This window comes from Bombus fervidus, chromosome 8 (assembly GCF_041682495.2).
Source record: "Bombus fervidus isolate BK054 chromosome 8, iyBomFerv1, whole genome shotgun sequence".
Classification (NCBI taxonomy): domain Eukaryota; kingdom Metazoa; phylum Arthropoda; class Insecta; order Hymenoptera; family Apidae; genus Bombus; species Bombus fervidus.
The window spans coordinates 2,198,829-2,216,304 of NC_091524.1; the positions used below are offsets into that span (position 1 = coordinate 2,198,829).

Genomic DNA, 17,476 nt, shown 5'->3' on the forward strand with positions numbered 1-17,476 from the left:
ACTAAGCTTTGCATAAACTTTAATTGTACGGATCCTATCGATTAATTTTAACTTGTATAAAATTTTGATTAACAGTGTTGACATCATACAAACGGTGGGATTGATCTTTCAGTTAAATGATTCTTACATGCAATAAAAATGTAATTTTTGTGGACTAAAGATAAATCCGGTCAAGACTATATGAAGTGCTAGTAGAAGATTTACATCATATATTTATGACATAGCGATAGTATATATTATTTATATCTTATTAAAGATTTTACATACAATTTTGTCAGCGAACTTTACGTATCGTCTGAAGATTACATATAATACAATAGTTCTAAATACAATCATTCTATTATGAAGAATGATTTACAAATTCATATGTGCCTATGTTATAGTTTACGCTCTGCGAGAATAAACATCGAGCTTCTATGTGGTAATTTTTAATATTGTAAGTACATTTTACATATTAATTCAATAATATTCAATGTTTCGTTATATCAGATGATGCCATTTTTCAATGGAACTTATAGTGTCTACCAATTTTTATGAATTTGGGAACTAAATATAATCGTGTTCACAAGTATTTTTTATTATTTAAAATACTACCGAGTGGAACATAGTGTTTTTGTTATATTTATCTAATATTTTATATTCTACATTAGTATTAAAATTCAAATTACATGTAAATAAATTACTTGTGAATCTTACTGCGTGTCTGATTAGTCATATTATTGGTGTATATGCATCCAATCAATCGTGTTTTTCATTCTGCTGAATAGTGGTTATAGCACTGAGAGGTATAATTTCGGTATTTCGCTGAAGGTTATTGTTATTCTTAAACGTCGTCCGTATCGTCGTGGTCCGAGATTTTATTCGAGGGAAATTAGATGTGCTCGCAAGATATCCACGCTGTATTCGAGAACCATTCTCTTGAGCACAGCGAAATGTACGCCTAAACGCCTTCCGAAATTTCCCTGTAATAAAAGTCCTTGATTAATTATTGAATACTTTCTATAATATTTTACAGGTACATTATATACAAATGAGATAATTTGCGTTGTTTTAAGTTTGTATTACTTTCAAAGAATGGACCGTTGTAAACCTTAAATCGAGGTATACTACTATAATTAAGATTAACATCATTATTGTCGTTGACTTCAATTTTCATTATGACTTTAACGAAAAGGGTAAGCTATATAATATTTCGTTATCGACCTTTATTTTAAGCATACTTTTTAATTCCTAATAAATCATTTAAGTCTCAGATATACAAATAAAATACAAATAAAACTCTCAGAAATGGTAAAATCATCTATCAAAACGCCTTCTACGTCTGCATCTTAAGACAATTAAGTGATTATCGATCGATTGTTTATTTGTAATGAAAAATTCCGATTCTCGAAATTAGATTTTAAAGTTTACTTCTCTTGGATCGTCGGTTATGTGTACAGTGAAGTGGTTAAATCAAAACGAAAAGGTTAACAAAGATTATCGGTAAAAGAGAAATTGGTTTTATAAGGTGGCCAATAACTGTGGAATATAATACAGCTCACCCTAAGCGTAATTGAGATTGCGGAGGACAAAACCCAAGACTACATCGATCCTGGACAGATTCGTTTTCGGCCTGAGTTCCTTCCAAGATTGTATTAGGGACTTTTTTCACCCAAGAGACTCGTATTTCCGCATGTCAGAATTGTTCACGACGACTTTGCGATGCAGATCGACATTCGTTTGCCATGTAAGCGTAGCTGGGTTGCTGGTTTGGCCTGCGATCGTTCGTGGGATTCAAAGGCGTGCATTCTCGGAATGTACGACCAAACTCCTGCCGGAACTTACCTGCAAACCACACGCTGAATATCTCCTTTTGCTTTCACCGTTGCCATCGTTTCTATTTCCGGTTTCATTATGAGTCGGAATTATTAAAGTGGAAATACAGGTATGTGTAGTCTTTTTCTTACGAATTAAAGTATCTTTCGAAATTTGATATTTAAACATGAAATTTGATATCTCGATATTTAAACGATATGTATACCACCTTACTGCCCGAAAAGTATTTTGAAAAGAAATTACAGCAAAACTTTGTTGAATCAAATGGCATAATATAACGAGCAACTCTGTAAAAGAATCGTGCCATTGTTCTTTTCGAACTCTTGTACATTTTAAAATGCAAACTGAAAGTTAGAAACATCAAAGTCGTTATCAGTTAAATAGTGAAACATCGCTTCATTTAATTACCAAGTTCTTTAAGTAAACGAGATAGAAATATCTGGGTAGGTGCGTGTTAATAACAGCCGTGAGGAGAGTTCTCCGATAAGTTTTGAATTTCGTAATGAATTAAGAAGATAGATTTCGTAATGAATAGGGTGATTCATTTTGAATCTGTATATAGTGGTACATACATCTATAAATCACTTCAGAATCATTAAAAGGGTGAAAAGAGAAGGAAGCAAGGAAGAATTTTATCAAAAGTCAATTATCTTAAATATTCTATTTACAAATAGAAACGAATCACCTTATTCCATTAACACAAGAAGTAGCGTGACATGGATCTTTACATATCAGCAGTACGTATCAGATCGTTTGTAATAAATCAATCGTATCGAGCTTGTTAATAATTTTTTGATCAAAGAGATACGGCACCGTGCGATCCATAAAATCTATAGAAAGTCAGCTGACAGAATGCGGCAATAAAATTTAGACGCAGTATAAGCTGTTCGTCGACCAAATCGCGAAGAAGTGATCTTGTCCAATAGAATTATCTGACACGCGCAATTGAAACACGATCGATAAACTATTGTTTGTTTAAAATTAATGAAAGTCAAAAGTCATTTACCGCTCATGAAGTTGTAGATTAGAGGATTAACTGCACTATTGAAATAGCATAGGCCATGCGCGATTAAGCTGATGGCGTTTATCCATTTATTAGATGGTAATGTGGTGGTATACCTGAAACGTTAAATAATACGGACATCAATTTGCTTTGAACAATAATGTCGTTTCCATCCCAACTGTCGTAACACACGTGTTCGTCCATAACCGAAGTATTTGAGTGTTTTTGTTTGTTACATTGCGTTATGTCGGACATTAGGGTAAATTGAACTTGTGTAACATATCGATTAGTGGAAGATACCTTAAAACGGAGAGTAAGTGCACAGGGAAATAGCAAATCGCAAATGTGATGACCACTGTGACTAACATTTTTGCCGCCTTTCGCCGAGATCTCAGCTGCACTTCCGGATTTCCGCCACCGGTCGATGGAATCTGGCTCATCTGGGATGCTCGTGACGGTACTGCAAATGCTTGGTATTATTACTTATGTCGTAAAATTATCGGTTAGCTTTTGCTACGACCGTGATATTACTGATTGAAGACAGCTTAAACGTTTAACTGTAAAATAAACGTCCACGAAAAGGTTAAATGTCGCGTTAAATACATTCGCAGTTATTCGCAGTTTGGAATTTCGAACGTTGAATACTAATGATACTGTCGATAAGAAAAGATCGTGATGACATGAATATCCGCGAAGAAAAACGAATGAATGACTTGTACGAGCAAGTTCTAGAAATATTTTATAATAGCTTCGTTACGCGTATAAACGCGCGGTCATAGATTATGTATAATTTTCTTTGTAGAATAAAAAATACAAAGGAAACGTAGATTGATCGTTTGCTTACAATTATGTCCTGGAATGTTGCTCCTCCAAAGGACTTTTACAATCTGCCAATAGGCTACGCTCATGAAGATCAAAGGTCCGGTATAAAGGAAAATTAGTTTGACGATAGTAAAGGCGACCTGGCTCCTTTGACTCCAGGATATGTCGCATTGCGTGAATAAAACGGTCTTTATTTTGATGTGCGTAGGTGGGACGGTATGCAACACCACGAGATCTGGAATATCTGTACAAACGTTGAGTGTTGATGCATGGTTTTTCTCATAGTTTGTCAGTAACTAAAAATAAATGTTGAGTGCCTTAATTTTGGAATAAACCATTCCATAAAAGCGTACTCTAAAGATGAATTATATGCTTGTTTTGCTGAATTGCTATTTAAGGAAAGATATTAAATTAATATTTAACTACCAAATAGAAGGGCTATTGCCCAAATTCCGATGATCGCACTTTTTGCTCGTCCAGTGGTAGACTTAAATCTCAGGGGAAAGCATATAGCGTACCATCGATCTATCGATATAAAAGTTAGGGTCAATATGCTCACGGTCACGGACACTGTCTGCAACAAAGACCAAGCAGAAGCAGGTTTATTTTTCAAATATTTATGTGATCATCGGTAGAGATAAATGCTGTAAAAGCAAGAGCTCAAAAGTTCATTCCTTGCTCTTTCGAGTATCATCCAGCGTTATTTAAAAGAAAGAAATTAACCGCGTTCATTATGAATTTTAATTTGTTTATTCATGAAATTTCCATAACTTCCGTTCGCTATAAAACTTACGTGTTGCATCAGAGATCGATCGACGATACGGTTAGAACTATTTACAGGTAGTTAACATTTTTTGGTATCCACGTGAATACGAATATAAATACTCGTTCATGTTATAGAATCATAATAGATCATGTTATTATAGACATTGACATATCTTACATTTTGGCTTTTTACCCGGTAACATGGTTTATTCGTAGTTGGTCTAGTACAGAGAGACACGTTATGAATATAAAACGAACGGTTAGAAAATACGGCCGAGGACTTGGTAGGAGTTTTGCTCCTCGGAAAATGATAAAACTGTTGGCTCCGTTGGTGCGCCCGAGCTTTTTCCCTGCCAGAAAATTTATTGGCTTCGTAGCTCAGCTTCGAGTTTCTTTTCTTTTTGTTCGCGAACAAATCGTAGAATTAATAAAACGAATCGCGCTGGTCAGTTCGACCTAAATTTCTTTTCACAAATACCATTGGTAGCACGTTTGATATGAATTTGACGACCACGTGAAAAATTGATCCAAAGTCGGCACTGATTAAAAACAAAAACAATTCGTTAAGCAAATCGCATTTAAAATAAAGCATTTCAGCCGTGAAACTCTTTGCGACGTTTACCGAGAAACGACACATGCACATTCACGTTCTGTTTATCGGGCATTTCCCGTGTGACGTCTTTTCGTACGTTATGCTAATGCGTTTAGAGGTCCGACTGCAAGTGCTTGCTGTCGATTGAATTTCCGAATTATCGTCAAAGGGCTAGTTACGAAGTTTCTGCGCGGCAACAAACACGAACGTCGCGTATATTCGAATTGATCGTCGAATTGGTCAGTAGTAGGTTCAACCTTCTAGCTTCAGATGCTCTTGACAGGTTCCTACATTTCGAGACATTAGCCTTTCACTGATTAGGCCACCGCTCTGCTTCATTATAGCTTTCGTACTGTCGCAGTGCGATCGTAACTTTTCATCCCCTTTTGGTGGCAAGTAGCAATTTACAATTTCATCTTGTCATACTGTGACGATTGCGCATAATTCGATTAAATTTCTCCTGCGAAGATCAAGAAGAAACGTATAGGTGTTATTCATCTTTACATTGATACGTACTTTCCACGTTTTATCTGTTTAATGAGGAGTTCCTATGTAAATGTAGTCGTTTCATTTTTATCATGAAATCTATGCGCGCGAATGGAAGATAAATTGGAGAACTTAGAATCTTACTCCAAGATAACGATGCGCCGAGCTCCAGGGATACTTTAATTTCAATGAAGGTAGGAGAAGATTAAGCAATTGAAAAATCCCGAACATCGTTAGTCGCGACTTGGAAATACGGTTGAGATACAGCGGAATTACCAAAGGGAATCGTAGCTATCTCAACACGAGTAATTTGTCATTTCTTTCATTTGTTTCTTGGAAAGAAAAGCAGCGAATACCCTTGATTCGGTTTCTAGGTGCGCCGATCGATTTCTTGGAAAATTATTTATCAGACAACCTCAATTATCGATATTAGTTCAAGCTCGTCTTTTTCGTATATTTATAGCAATGTGATAAAGGAAACTTTATTTTGTCGTCAGTAGCGGACATTTAAAATTGAAACTGTTTCCGACGAAAGACACAAATCCTACTCGTCCCAAGTGACTACCCGTTTTCCTTGTGATATACGATGCTCGTAGAATAATTGAAATAGTTGTACGTGATTTTTGTCGTTTGCAATTCGGGAAGAACTCGTTACTTTGTGATACACAAATAGAGATTAAAGATCGGTTTTCTTTCAGAAATACGATTAAATTGCGTGGATATTTATATTGGGTACAAGATCGATCGTTCCTTACTGCAGTTGTAATAATTAGAGTCGGTCAAGGATCCCGACAAGGAGATATTCAAGCTGTAGGGTAAATCGATCGGCATTAGAACAGCAGAAGCAAAGAGCGGTTACGTTTAACACGCAGAGCAAATTGTTCCGGACGCTTTCGCTTGTCGTTATTCTATCCGGCATGGTTTCCGCGCAATTAACAGAGAGGTCTGCACCAGGCGAGATATCCCAATTTATTCGTCGGGTTTAGGTAGGAAATTTCTAAATGTACATAAAAGTAATTAAGGTGAATTTCACGGTATAGGTAGTTAAACAAGACAGAGTTCTCTAATCGATCTGTAAAAGTATCACATGGAAAAAGTTAGATAAACGCGGAAGGAAAAGAAAAGAGGTGTGATGTTGACGGAAAGGATATATATAAACGCGAATCGAATAATTCCGCTTGGTCCTGAGGCGTAACGGATAGGTTGCTCGTCAACCTGAACAGAACCCATTGTTTTTTCAATCCCCACCTAATGCGAAACGATTTCACAATTGTTTGTCACCGTAGGCGACCGTAGAGCGCGTTTTAATTAAATCTCGGCTATCTACCGGTCACACTCACAACTGCATTCGTCACGCCAGTGCGTGCCTAACGTGCTACCGATATCACGACAATACCACTTGGGGCTTTGCCCTTCGGTCACTAGAGCGATTGAACCAACAGCAGCTGCCTCGATTAACGAGTGCTAGCTAGTGACGATGATAACTGACGGATCAGCGTCGAAATCGCTTTTCCAGATGAGAGAGCATCGCTGCAAGCTCTTCATCCTTTCCTTTTCTTTTTTTTTTTTTATCATCAACTAGCAACACGAATCGTGTCATTTTCGTACCATTTTCTAACCAAACTGTGTATATCACCGAGAATGCGTTTATTACGTGCCCTAAGAACTTTTTTATTGAAGAATTTTATTATTCCGATTTGTTTGTTTATATATGTATATGCTTGACTTTTTGGTAAGGTCAACGAGTACAATCAATGACACACACGCGAAGAATCTTCGACCTTTTCCTCATTTTACACTCAGTTTGTTATCCTCTTCTGCGCTGTTAATTGGAGAAATTATAGTTTTATTGTTGGAAACCTCAAGCCAAAGCATCACAAAGGGAGATATTAGGGTAACGTTCTAAAAAATTCACGTTATCGATTCGGTCACGAGAAAGAGCTGTTCCCTAGTGAAATATCACCTGACTCATACGACTCGTCTGCTACGAACAGTCCCCTGGTCGCCGTAACGACCCCGAAGGCACGCAAACTTTGTATCATTAGCTCCTTCGTGTTTTTCGAGTTTCGAACTCCCAAATGACAGACGGACCTAACGGCAATATGTGTCCTTACATCTCTTCAGGATTAAATAATCAATGAGGTGCCGATGCTGCTGATACATATTTTTGAGCGACCCTTGGGATTACTTTACGTTGCGTTCGCCGGATGTATCGAAAAACCCACGGGAAATTCACTTCGTGTCACGCCAGGTAACGTTTCGCTACGTTGAAAAAAATAAAGTATCTTGGGAACACACGCGTCCGTCTCGTGAACTTTTAACTTCGTCCCGTTGGTTTGTCGTAAGGCAAGAGTTGCGTGCGCGATTACGATTCAACGGCCCGTCCATGACCAGACCTACTTCACTTTGACTTCCTTCACTTTCAGAAAGATATGGAAACTCCATATGTCCGGAGTATTTCAAAGATTTCTTAAACTGCACGACGAAAACACGTCGCGTACTGTACATATAACTGTAATTTCTATGTCTTACGACATTGGCAATCGTAATTCCGTAAAGTCGGTGTACGTGATAATATTCCACACGAGCAGAGCTTCTTTTCCACGTGGAACCACCGCGGAATCTCAAACGTTGAAAAAAGCGAAACGACGCTCGTTACTTATTCCTTTGTTCTGGCGAATGTAATCGTTCCTTTTTGAAGATCGCTAACGTCTACGCTATGTATAACAGCTATATTCTTGTGTATGCGTAGTCAGAAGCCAGGAATCGTTAAATATTCTACACAAGCCACCCGCGATCTTATCTGAAATGCAAATATACGAATCTCCTGATAAATTGCCGCCGCTATAGGAAATTGCCACTTGGTACGGTAATATGTTTCTCTTGGATAAAAGAAAAAAATATACAACTTAAGTCGGCTTTCGGCAATTGTACAACATAGATTTACATCTTAGATACGATGGAACCTGGTAACAAGCCGGGGAATACAGAATAACAGAGACTTTACGTTATTGAGGAAATGCGCTCGTAACACAAGAGGGGTTTAATTCTCGTTCGAAAAGGGCTGACCAATATTACAAGCCTATTGCAGTCGTTCTGCTGTTTGCTACTCATCTCCACGGCGGAAACCTTTATTTTAATCTTGATTAAAAGGAGCAGCGAGGTACTATTATACAAACGATTAACTCCATAGCACCGGTTTCAAGCTGGTGTCTTTGTCATCGGATACAGTGCGTAAGTAATTAGAAGGCTGTTGTACGGAGTATCGGGTCGAATATTCCACAGGGTTGAATATTTCATTTAAACGGACGTTTTGTCGAGAAATATCCGCTTTAAGCGTGTCTTAGTTTCTTCAAAAAAAGTTCTTGGCTGCTATCCATAGCCGAAGAAATTATGCAATGTATAAACAGCGTGACGATAAACACGCATTCGCAGAGCGACGGCTCAGCGAGACCCGGTATTCTCGTTATAGCTAGCTACGTTACGCTCGGTCTCTTTGCTTTTCGCGTTTACTTCCGGTAAAAAGTATTCATGTACACGTAAAGACGTTGCTGTGCTTGCGACTCGGTACGTGCTTCACCCGCTTTTTCCATCTCTTCGACATTCGTCGGGCTATCTCTTCTTTCTTCGCACTGGAATTTCGCCTAGCGACTCGTTTTTACTTGCGACGGCCTCTCCCGGCTGTTTTTCACAAAAGTAACATTACCTTGGTCCTTGATGAATTTCTACGCGGTGAACTGGATGCAACGAACGCCGGTTGTCACCGACATTCACGACGGAAGTAAAGTTATCCGGCCCAACACAGATGAAAAGCGATTATTATTTCGAAAGAGAGACAAATTCAGCTTAGTGAGCTAAATTCCTTGAACAAGTTGAGAATGCAGAAATAAGTTATCGTGCAGCAGGAACGGAGTTCAGTAACATGTTGTAAGATAATGCGATTTGGTCGCTAGTTGAGGCTGCTTTGGTTGTGCGAGCATGTTGGTACATCCTAACGAAGGTACAGACGCAGGATGCAAGTTTGCACATCGGTGTGGATATCCGTGGTCACATGCATGGGACTATGATAAACGAGCCGAACGATATTTCCACACAACTGTACTTCGGTATATACAAGTGTAGTCCTGTTATAATATTGACCGATCGAGTTTTAATTAATTGTAGGATCACACGCGCTCTAAACCGCACAGGTCGATCGTGGCAAACTGCAAACCAAATCGTGCATTCCACGTTAATTATCCGTTGGACGAAACAGTGCGGTGTATTGTTTTCAAATATGTTGCTTGAGACGCGTTACACAAATACCACTGTTTCCACAGCCATTAATGCAATATTAATGGAACGCCGACAGGGTAACCTTTCTTCTCCATGGCTTCGTTTTAGCAAACCTGAGTGTGACTCCCTCGTTAACATTGTTGCAAAAGCGACGATAATTATGACTAACTATGGATCGTTCCTCGCGTTCTCACGCGTATCTTACCATACAGCGAACACCAAAGTCTGAAACAATACACCAACAATAGGCTATAAAGCAAGTTTGTGTAACGTTGTCTTGGCTCCCGATACGAGATACGCCCTTTGTACTCTACCACCTCTTTGTAGTATCGCAATAACGTGCTAAACTCGTTTTCTCCTTTTGCTTATTTCATTTTATTAAATTCCATCGCGCAAGATGTTCGAACCTTTTGCAGTATTAATTAATTATTATTCTAAACTCATTTCAAGCTACGCGGTATGTGCAACAGTGTCCTGTTTGACTAGTCGAGTATGTTACTTCTGTGTCCGTTTGCTCCGCAACGAATCGAAAATTCGTAAAATTCATTACCCACCGTGTAATTCGCGTATTCCGTTTTATCGAGCGAAATAACGGCGATCAGAAAGTTCGTTTGTTCCGCTGACGCGGCCACCGCCCTCACGATGTTTATTCCGCTCGGCTGTCAGATGCTACCCGATGCGAAATCGCTTGTGTCTCATTTTAAATTATAAGCGCGCCATTCTCTTTTTTCCATTCTTTTGTGATACACGATACGGTCATTCGTGTCTATTTGGTCTGCTAACATGTGGTGATATGTGAGGAAAATGAGAAAGAATAGTATGGCGGCGTCGCATCTTCTGTTGCATTACACATTGCGTAAGATGAATATTACGAAGCGGCAAATGGATTGCATAACAGATAGAATTTACCAGTGTCGACTGTAATAGCCGGATCCTCGATTAGCTATCAATCAAGCAGCATATTTCTTTTGTTAGCGATTACATAAATTTTTTTGCGGTCAACGTCGAAACCTCCAGAATATGTCTCATCCGAATGTCAAGTTTCGGACAGTATCGTGAATCAGGCGTGAAAAATGGTACGACCCCGAACAGGTCATTCTTCTTCGAAAATTGGATGAAAGAACGGGGGATGGAGGTTTCAAACGGTAATGAATTTTTTAAGCTTTGCCTGTGGACGTATTAATTCCTTCACATGCAAATGCCATAGTTCCCAACTTTTTTGTCTAATCATTTATACTTCAACCGCGGTTAACAATATTAAATACAAACATAAACTGAAATTTGTTATAGCGGCGGGAACGTGGTCGCGCGTCAGCCACGCGTGACGTTTAAATCTGTTCATTGATGTTTAGCACGATACAACCTATTGATCATCATTTGTTTTAATTTTCGACTTGCATATTAACTCCTACCAATGATGCAAATCAATTTCTAACAATTCTTAATCATAATGAATAGTACAATAAATAGATTTTCTTTATTGGAAACCTTTCAGTTCTATTATTGCTATTTTTAGTAATTGAGCAAATGGAGGCGTCGGTGCAAAATTGGCAGCCAACAGCCTCGCGTATACAAAAATTGTGTACTGGGTATGTCTTGATTGCCATACCCCGCCAACACGGCACTTGACCGTATCGACGCACTATTAAAGTAGTGAGTACCCTTTTTAAACTTGTGATAACTTGTGCCAGCCTTATGTTACATTTAAAGTGATATACCGAATGCGAGAATCGCTACTTGCATCGAGCCATCTGTTGAACTGTCGACGAACTAAAAATACCAATGCCCGTCGCCTCCAAAGAAATACAATTTGGAAACAGATAATTACGTAACAAACATGCAAATTGCAATTGAAATTAAAGGCAGGATGCACGGGAAGAAATATGATTGTTTCGACCTCGATATTGTTCGAAGTATTTAAGAATCTATCTCCGGTTACATTCTATAAGACGTTAATTGCATAATTTCAGTACATAATTTGATTTACGATTAAGGCTTCCCAATCATGTCGTTGAGTCGAGAAAATTTAGGGGCGAATGCGATATCGGCTTTCCACCAGGTTGATACCGTTCGTTATTAGCCACGCGAAGAAGGATATTGTAATTAAGTTAATTAAAACTTGAATAAAGATATTTGTGTTCGTGAGGCGGGTTCTATTATTCGAAACCAGCCCGGAGTCGTCGACGAACCAACACGAATATACTAACGACGCGAACGATTCGATATTGAAGAGAAATTAAAAAAAATGCTCTAATCTTCGTGGAAAATTAAAGTGATCGTCTTTAATTCATCGCCGCGTTTCGTGTCTCAATGTTGAGTCAATCATCTAGGCATAAAAAAACATGTCCGACGAATATGAAATCGACTAGAATATGAAATTAAGAATAACACGGCCGACTTATGAATTTATTATAAACTCAGGTCTCCATCTGGTTTAGCAGAGAAAGCCTTTATCCATTACATTGCGAGTTCAAAAAAATTTATGCGCCGTATAAACTCGAAGAATAGAAGATGCCATGAATTGTTGAATAGAGAAGATCGCGAATTTTCGTGTGATGGAAATGTCGTCGATCGAATTGCATCGGAACTACATTCAATTTTGCAATTAAAGTAGCTGCTCTTTACTGCCTCGAACATCTCCAATCTCTTGTTGGCTCGAATTCGAACGGTAGCTTCACTGTAAGCTTCCGCACTCTCGAAATAAATATCGAAGAAAAGTTCAACCGGTGGTACGAGTAGGAATCCAGCAGGTAACGAACGATAACGTGGGAGAAGAGTTCGCTTGCGCATCCAACGAACGTGCACGAAATCTCTAATCCCTGGACGCTCTCCAGAAAAAAATATCGAGAAGCGTGAATGCAACATTTTAGGATGTTTAAAAGCTGCTTCTCTTTTTAGGTTTGTTTCGTGACCTTTTCAATTAAAATCGCACGAGAGATAAATGTTAATCTAATAAATAAAGCGTGATTGTCATACCTGGAGATATGGCACGGCTTTGCACAAGGTCAAACCTAGAAACCAGGTCTCGGTGATGTCCCACAGTACGGTGAACGGAAGACAAAGCAATAAAACTAGGAAATCGGCCACAGCCAAATTGACAATAAAATAATTTGTCACCGTTCTCATAGAATGGTTCCTGTAAACCGCGATACAAACTAGCGCATTCCCGATTAGGCCGACCACGAAAACAACGCTATGCGACGCGATCAACACCCAATCCCAAAACTTGGGGAATATATAATTTATCATACGATCCACGTACTCTTCGTTTGAGATACAATAACTATTGGTGCAATTCGTGGCATTGTAATCGATGTCCGATTCATCGGTGTAATCCATCGCTGAATAGTCGTCCAAATAATCGATGGCATCGACCAATGTGGATATTACCAATGCCAGCCATCCTACGATCACTAACTCGAGAGGATGCATCTTTCTTTTTCTCTGTTAAGGATCCTGTATACGTTATTGATATTGAAAAGCACGAACCCTCCTAGGGAGAGTTTAACAAACAACTTCCTTTTTTACAGACTACTGCTGCTTTTAGTCTCCATTTCGAATGTTCTCAAATTCGACGTTTCTTCAATAAACGTTTAGCGTTCAGGGATGAAGAAAAGGGAGAAATACACGGCGGAAAAGTTGTCGCTTCGGTTCGATTCGCCTCGTTTCCTCTGTTACGACCGAATGACATTTACTTGTCTCCGATTTCCATGATATTAAAGACGATCTTGTTCTATTTCTTTATCAGCGTCATCTGGTAATATTGATCATTGATGCGCCTGCTTCCATACAATTAATATCGCAAATCACCAGAACACTTGATTCTTGGTAGAATGGTAGATAGATTACTAAGTGGATCGTTCTTCTTCCCCTGTTTCTACTGTTGGAAAGAGACTTCTTTGGCACCGAAATGAAAACCAGGACTAACAAAGAAAGTTTTGGACGTCACGTGTTCCGATTTCCCAAGCGTCGAATTGTCTAATGAATTTCTTCCGACTAATGGCTCGACAAATAGAAAATGATTCTTGAGTTCACCCTGCTTCGGTCCTCTTCTTTTCTTCCTCTTCTACCAGATTTTCCAGTCTGCGGATAGACGATAAATTTGCTATCGAGTCGATACTATGGTAAGTTTTTGCCTTATTCTTTCGTGAAAAAAGAAAGCAGTGTCCACGAGAATTGGAAAATCGAGAAGTACCTCGGTGGGATGCGTTTTATCTCGTTTGAACGGAAGTATTGTCCCATGGTTTCCCTCCTTTTTTCGATTTTACTTCTAACGTCTGACCGAGCTTTAGAGGGAAAGTTCGAGATTAAATTTAATTACAGGATAGCGATGAAATTGTTCGAAAGTAGCGAAAGGAATTTTTCTCGTAAAAGTTAATACAGAAGCCAACGACGAATCGATCGTGTTGATTTTCGATCAGCATAGCGATTTATCGTGGCTATTCACGAAACGGTCGACGATATCGATCCGCGATTAAATAGAAAAAATCTTCTGGATCGTGTTCTCCACAAATAAAATGAACATTGCTGTTAAGTTTAACGAAACATCGCTCGGAAACTATAATTTAATCGAAATTTTAATTGTACTTGAGTAGAAGTTACTGTGGCGTTACGACACCATGGTGCAGTTTATAGTACGGAGATCGTAACGCAATTGTACGATGTCTATTAATTGATCGTATCGTCGTTCCGCTCGAAAAATCATTAGCCTCCGCTAATAAATTTCGGTTAAAAGCGCTAAAAGCATCGTATTCGCGTTTCAGATTCTCAATACAAACTCGAAATTTTGTTGGTTCGCCGTGAAAACTTTCCGACAAGAATTTTTTGGATTTCTGATTTCCCTCCGAGACGCACGAAGTTTGAGAGAAAAAGAACCACTCGATTATGCTACTAATCTTACGGGTTTTTCTATCACGTTTTTCTGGCGTGTTGGAATCGGCAGTGACAACCAACATGTCAATTAATCAGAAAGGTGTCAAAACCATTCTAGCACCGTTTATTATGCGGCTCCTGGTTTAGCATTAATGAAATTCAATTTCGTGATGTTCGTGGGACAAAAATTATGCGAATTGTCCACTTATTATAATCCACTAATTACGGTTCACTTTTTCATCGATTTCTTTTAATTTCAAATTCTCAGGATATACGGTATTACTATGTTTGTTTTCCACAAGATTCGAATGTTACCGTAGTGTGGACTTGTGGAAAAGTGATAGACGTTCGAAATATTTTTAACACGACATTCGACACGATGTTTCCGACTTCGTTCCAGCATGTTCTGCAACGGAAATGTAAATTGTCATAAATCTGTCGGATTTGCATCAATTGTGGAGGATTTCGATTTATTCGATGGAAACCTCAGTGCGTTTCTTTTTTTCGCTCGTCACTTCCGCATTGTTTATGGTGCGACAAAGCGGGAAGTGAAACTTCCAAAGATGATTAATCGATTTGATTTCGGACAAATTCCGAGAGGTGTTTGAGTACGCGAAAGCTTTTGTCGCTTTGTTCTTACTTTTCTCTGTGGTCCTCAGACGAAATTAAAGGGGTCAGTTCGCGAATAATATCGCGTGCACAAGCTTCGTCGAAAGTTTAAAAAGAGAAAAAGAATTCTACGATCATCAAAATTTTCCCTTTGTTCTCATATTATTCCAACCAACTATTCGTTTCACGGTGTTCAACAAAGTTTGCGAGACCCGAGTATTTTCTGTAAACTCTTAAATGCAGCGCATGCAACGTTACTTCGCGTATTTGTTTATTATTCCCTTTAATTCACGATCACCTATTTCTTACTTATTACTTGGCATTGAAATATATCATCGTCATCGTCACTATATCCGCAATTTTATTCAAAATCATATCACAGTCACTTGTTTTTACACACCGCATTCGTTTATCGGACTATTGTTTTTCATACGAAAATTAGTATTCATCGTTGTTTAATGCAAATTTCTAGCAGCAAATATTCTACGTATTCGAGTGACTAATTTTCACAGAATTTTGCAACTGTCTGGATAAAATGGTAAAACACCGCATGTTCAAAGTTTTACATTAATAACAATGTAAAACCACTGTTTCGTAAAGAGAATGTATCACAGGGTTTGTCGAAGATGTTGCGTGGTGTGTGTCACGTAGACTTGTTAGAAAAGGTCCCAATTCGGGAAAGGGATGTGAACGCGACGACGGATTCTGCGAAACTGAGGTATGTACGTCGTTTTAACGAGCGCGCGTAGGTGCGCTAGTACTAGTCGATGTCACATTTTGTCCTGAAAATTTCCCATGTCGAGCCTGATGGATACCTGGTGATTCTTACTCTTTCGCCTATTTTTTTTCTTTTTTTTTTTTATTAAAAGACAGAGTGGCTTGTTATTAAAGGAAGACAATTATAAAAGTATAGCTGAAATGAGCAATCCTATATCGCTGCCTCCAGTTACGTTAAGTGGTAAACGTTTGCAACGTTTATATTTTCTTTTCGTTAAACAAACAACGTATAGTCGTTGAATGTGCTGGAATTTCTGGGTATTTCAATCCTTTTTCTACTGTTTAACCGCTCTGTAGTAGCGTTACGTGTGTATCTATTTTTGTCAATAAATTCTACCAGGTAAAATTAAATTGGAATCTTGATTTTACGGCCAAATACAACTTTACGACGACTTTGATCGGAAATGGTCTTCGAAAAGATTAGACTGTATTTCATGCAGAAGTATAAGCTCCGTCAAATAAAAGTCAATAAAACTTCGATCAAATATAGTCATTGAATCGTAAATAGTCTCTGTTCATGATAGTCACACGGATAAAGGAAATACGTTAATGCGTTAACGTAATATTTTGTGCGGCATTTTATGTGTGCTCCGATCAATAGAAAATTCTAAGTTCGTCCCGTGCCAGTTAACTGTCCTTAGCGTCTATATCCTTCGAAATACTTGGAAAATAAAAAGTAGCTTGAGAGAGTATTACATTCCAGTGGAGGATTCCTTTCATTGACCGTTCTGATTAACGTTTGTGTTCCCACATGATACTGAAAATTTAGGGGTGCAAAGGTTTCGGCTGTGTACGCACTATATAATCCCTCGTTAGTCCGCTAACTCGTTTGATCGCACGCTCATTTATCATTTCTACACCCGATAAACCTTTTAGAGTCAGCCTTTTCCTATCTTGCTGTCACGTTTATCTTGGCATTGATGATTCATGCGAAACTTACAAAATATTATATTATGTGTGTTTTTCTGACATTATTCAGATCTGTTCGTTACCTTTTTTGAGGTTTAAGGTATGCACGTGTTTTTCGCTTTTAATATACTTCAAAGATCTAAAAGATATTCTCCATTTTTTAACATTTACTGTATTCTCTATAATATTTATGAACTATTTCGCATAAATCGTGAGCAAACGTCAATATCGTTTAACACTAGAATGAGCAAAGGTTTTCAGTTTACCTCGGCTGCTCGTCTTACGATGTTTTCAGGGTGTTAGTTCTTCCTTCTCTATTGAATTTTACACAGCAACCGAGAAACATAAAGGCATTCTTCTCTTTGATAAAATACATTCAGCGAATGTTAATTTCCTCGAAAGGAGTATCGATCGAACAATCTGATTTATTTGAAAATAATGCCCCATCGTTATTGCGATTATACGTTTGAAGATAGAGTATGTAAATACAAACGATCGATCGTTGCTTCTCTACGCTAGAGAAATGACTATGACGGTTAGATCGTTTTACG

At 38.4% G+C, this 17,476-nt stretch overlaps 2 protein-coding genes and 1 non-coding gene across 6 annotated transcripts in view; 1 reads left to right on the forward strand and 2 right to left on the reverse strand.

The window, feature by feature from the left end:
- The window catches only part of Alc (5'-AMP-activated protein kinase subunit beta-1), a 264,921-nt gene that overhangs the window by 7,193 nt on the left and 240,252 nt on the right, over positions 1-17,476 (forward strand). The gene's annotated exons all lie outside the window — the stretch shown is intronic.
- Positions 196-15,967, reverse strand: LOC139990036 (orexin/Hypocretin receptor type 1). Of its 4 annotated transcripts, none has more exons than XR_011800468.1 (7): positions 12,735-15,967; positions 4,067-4,214; positions 3,663-3,884; positions 3,119-3,278; positions 2,822-2,934; positions 1,585-1,824; positions 826-962 (listed from the first exon to the last, which is right to left on the reverse strand). XR_011800468.1 is itself a non-coding variant. In XM_072008910.1 (6 exons), the coding sequence occupies exons 1-6, from the start codon at positions 13,188-13,190 to the stop codon at positions 739-741; spliced, it is 1,323 nt and encodes a 440-aa protein (XP_071865011.1). In that variant the 5' UTR covers positions 13,191-15,965; the 3' UTR covers positions 196-738. The 4 variants fall into 4 exon arrangements, 2 of the variants coding, with proteins under 2 accessions (XP_071865011.1, XP_071865012.1); XR_011800467.1 differs by having other exon boundaries at positions 828-962; positions 1,542-1,824; XM_072008910.1 differs by lacking the exon at positions 1,585-1,824 and having other exon boundaries at positions 196-962; positions 12,735-15,965.
- Positions 11,288-11,426, reverse strand: LOC139990402 (U11 spliceosomal RNA). Its single transcript, XR_011800562.1, has one exon. It is a non-coding gene; the product is annotated as a U11 spliceosomal RNA (small nuclear RNA).

Excerpts from the sequence above, each read along its gene's own strand:
- LOC139990036 (XM_072008910.1), bottom strand. The coding sequence starts at position 13,190 with ATGCATCCTCTCGAGTTAGTGATCGTAGGATGGCTGGCATTGGTAATA. Across the intron at positions 4,215-12,734 it reads AAGCCGTGCCATATCTCCAG|ACAGTGTCCGTGACCGTGAG; the intron begins GTATGACAATCA and ends TCTTTGTTGCAG. Across the intron at positions 2,935-3,118 it reads CACTTACTCTCCGTTTTAAG|GTATACCACCACATTACCAT; the intron begins GTATCTTCCACT and ends TTAACGTTTCAG.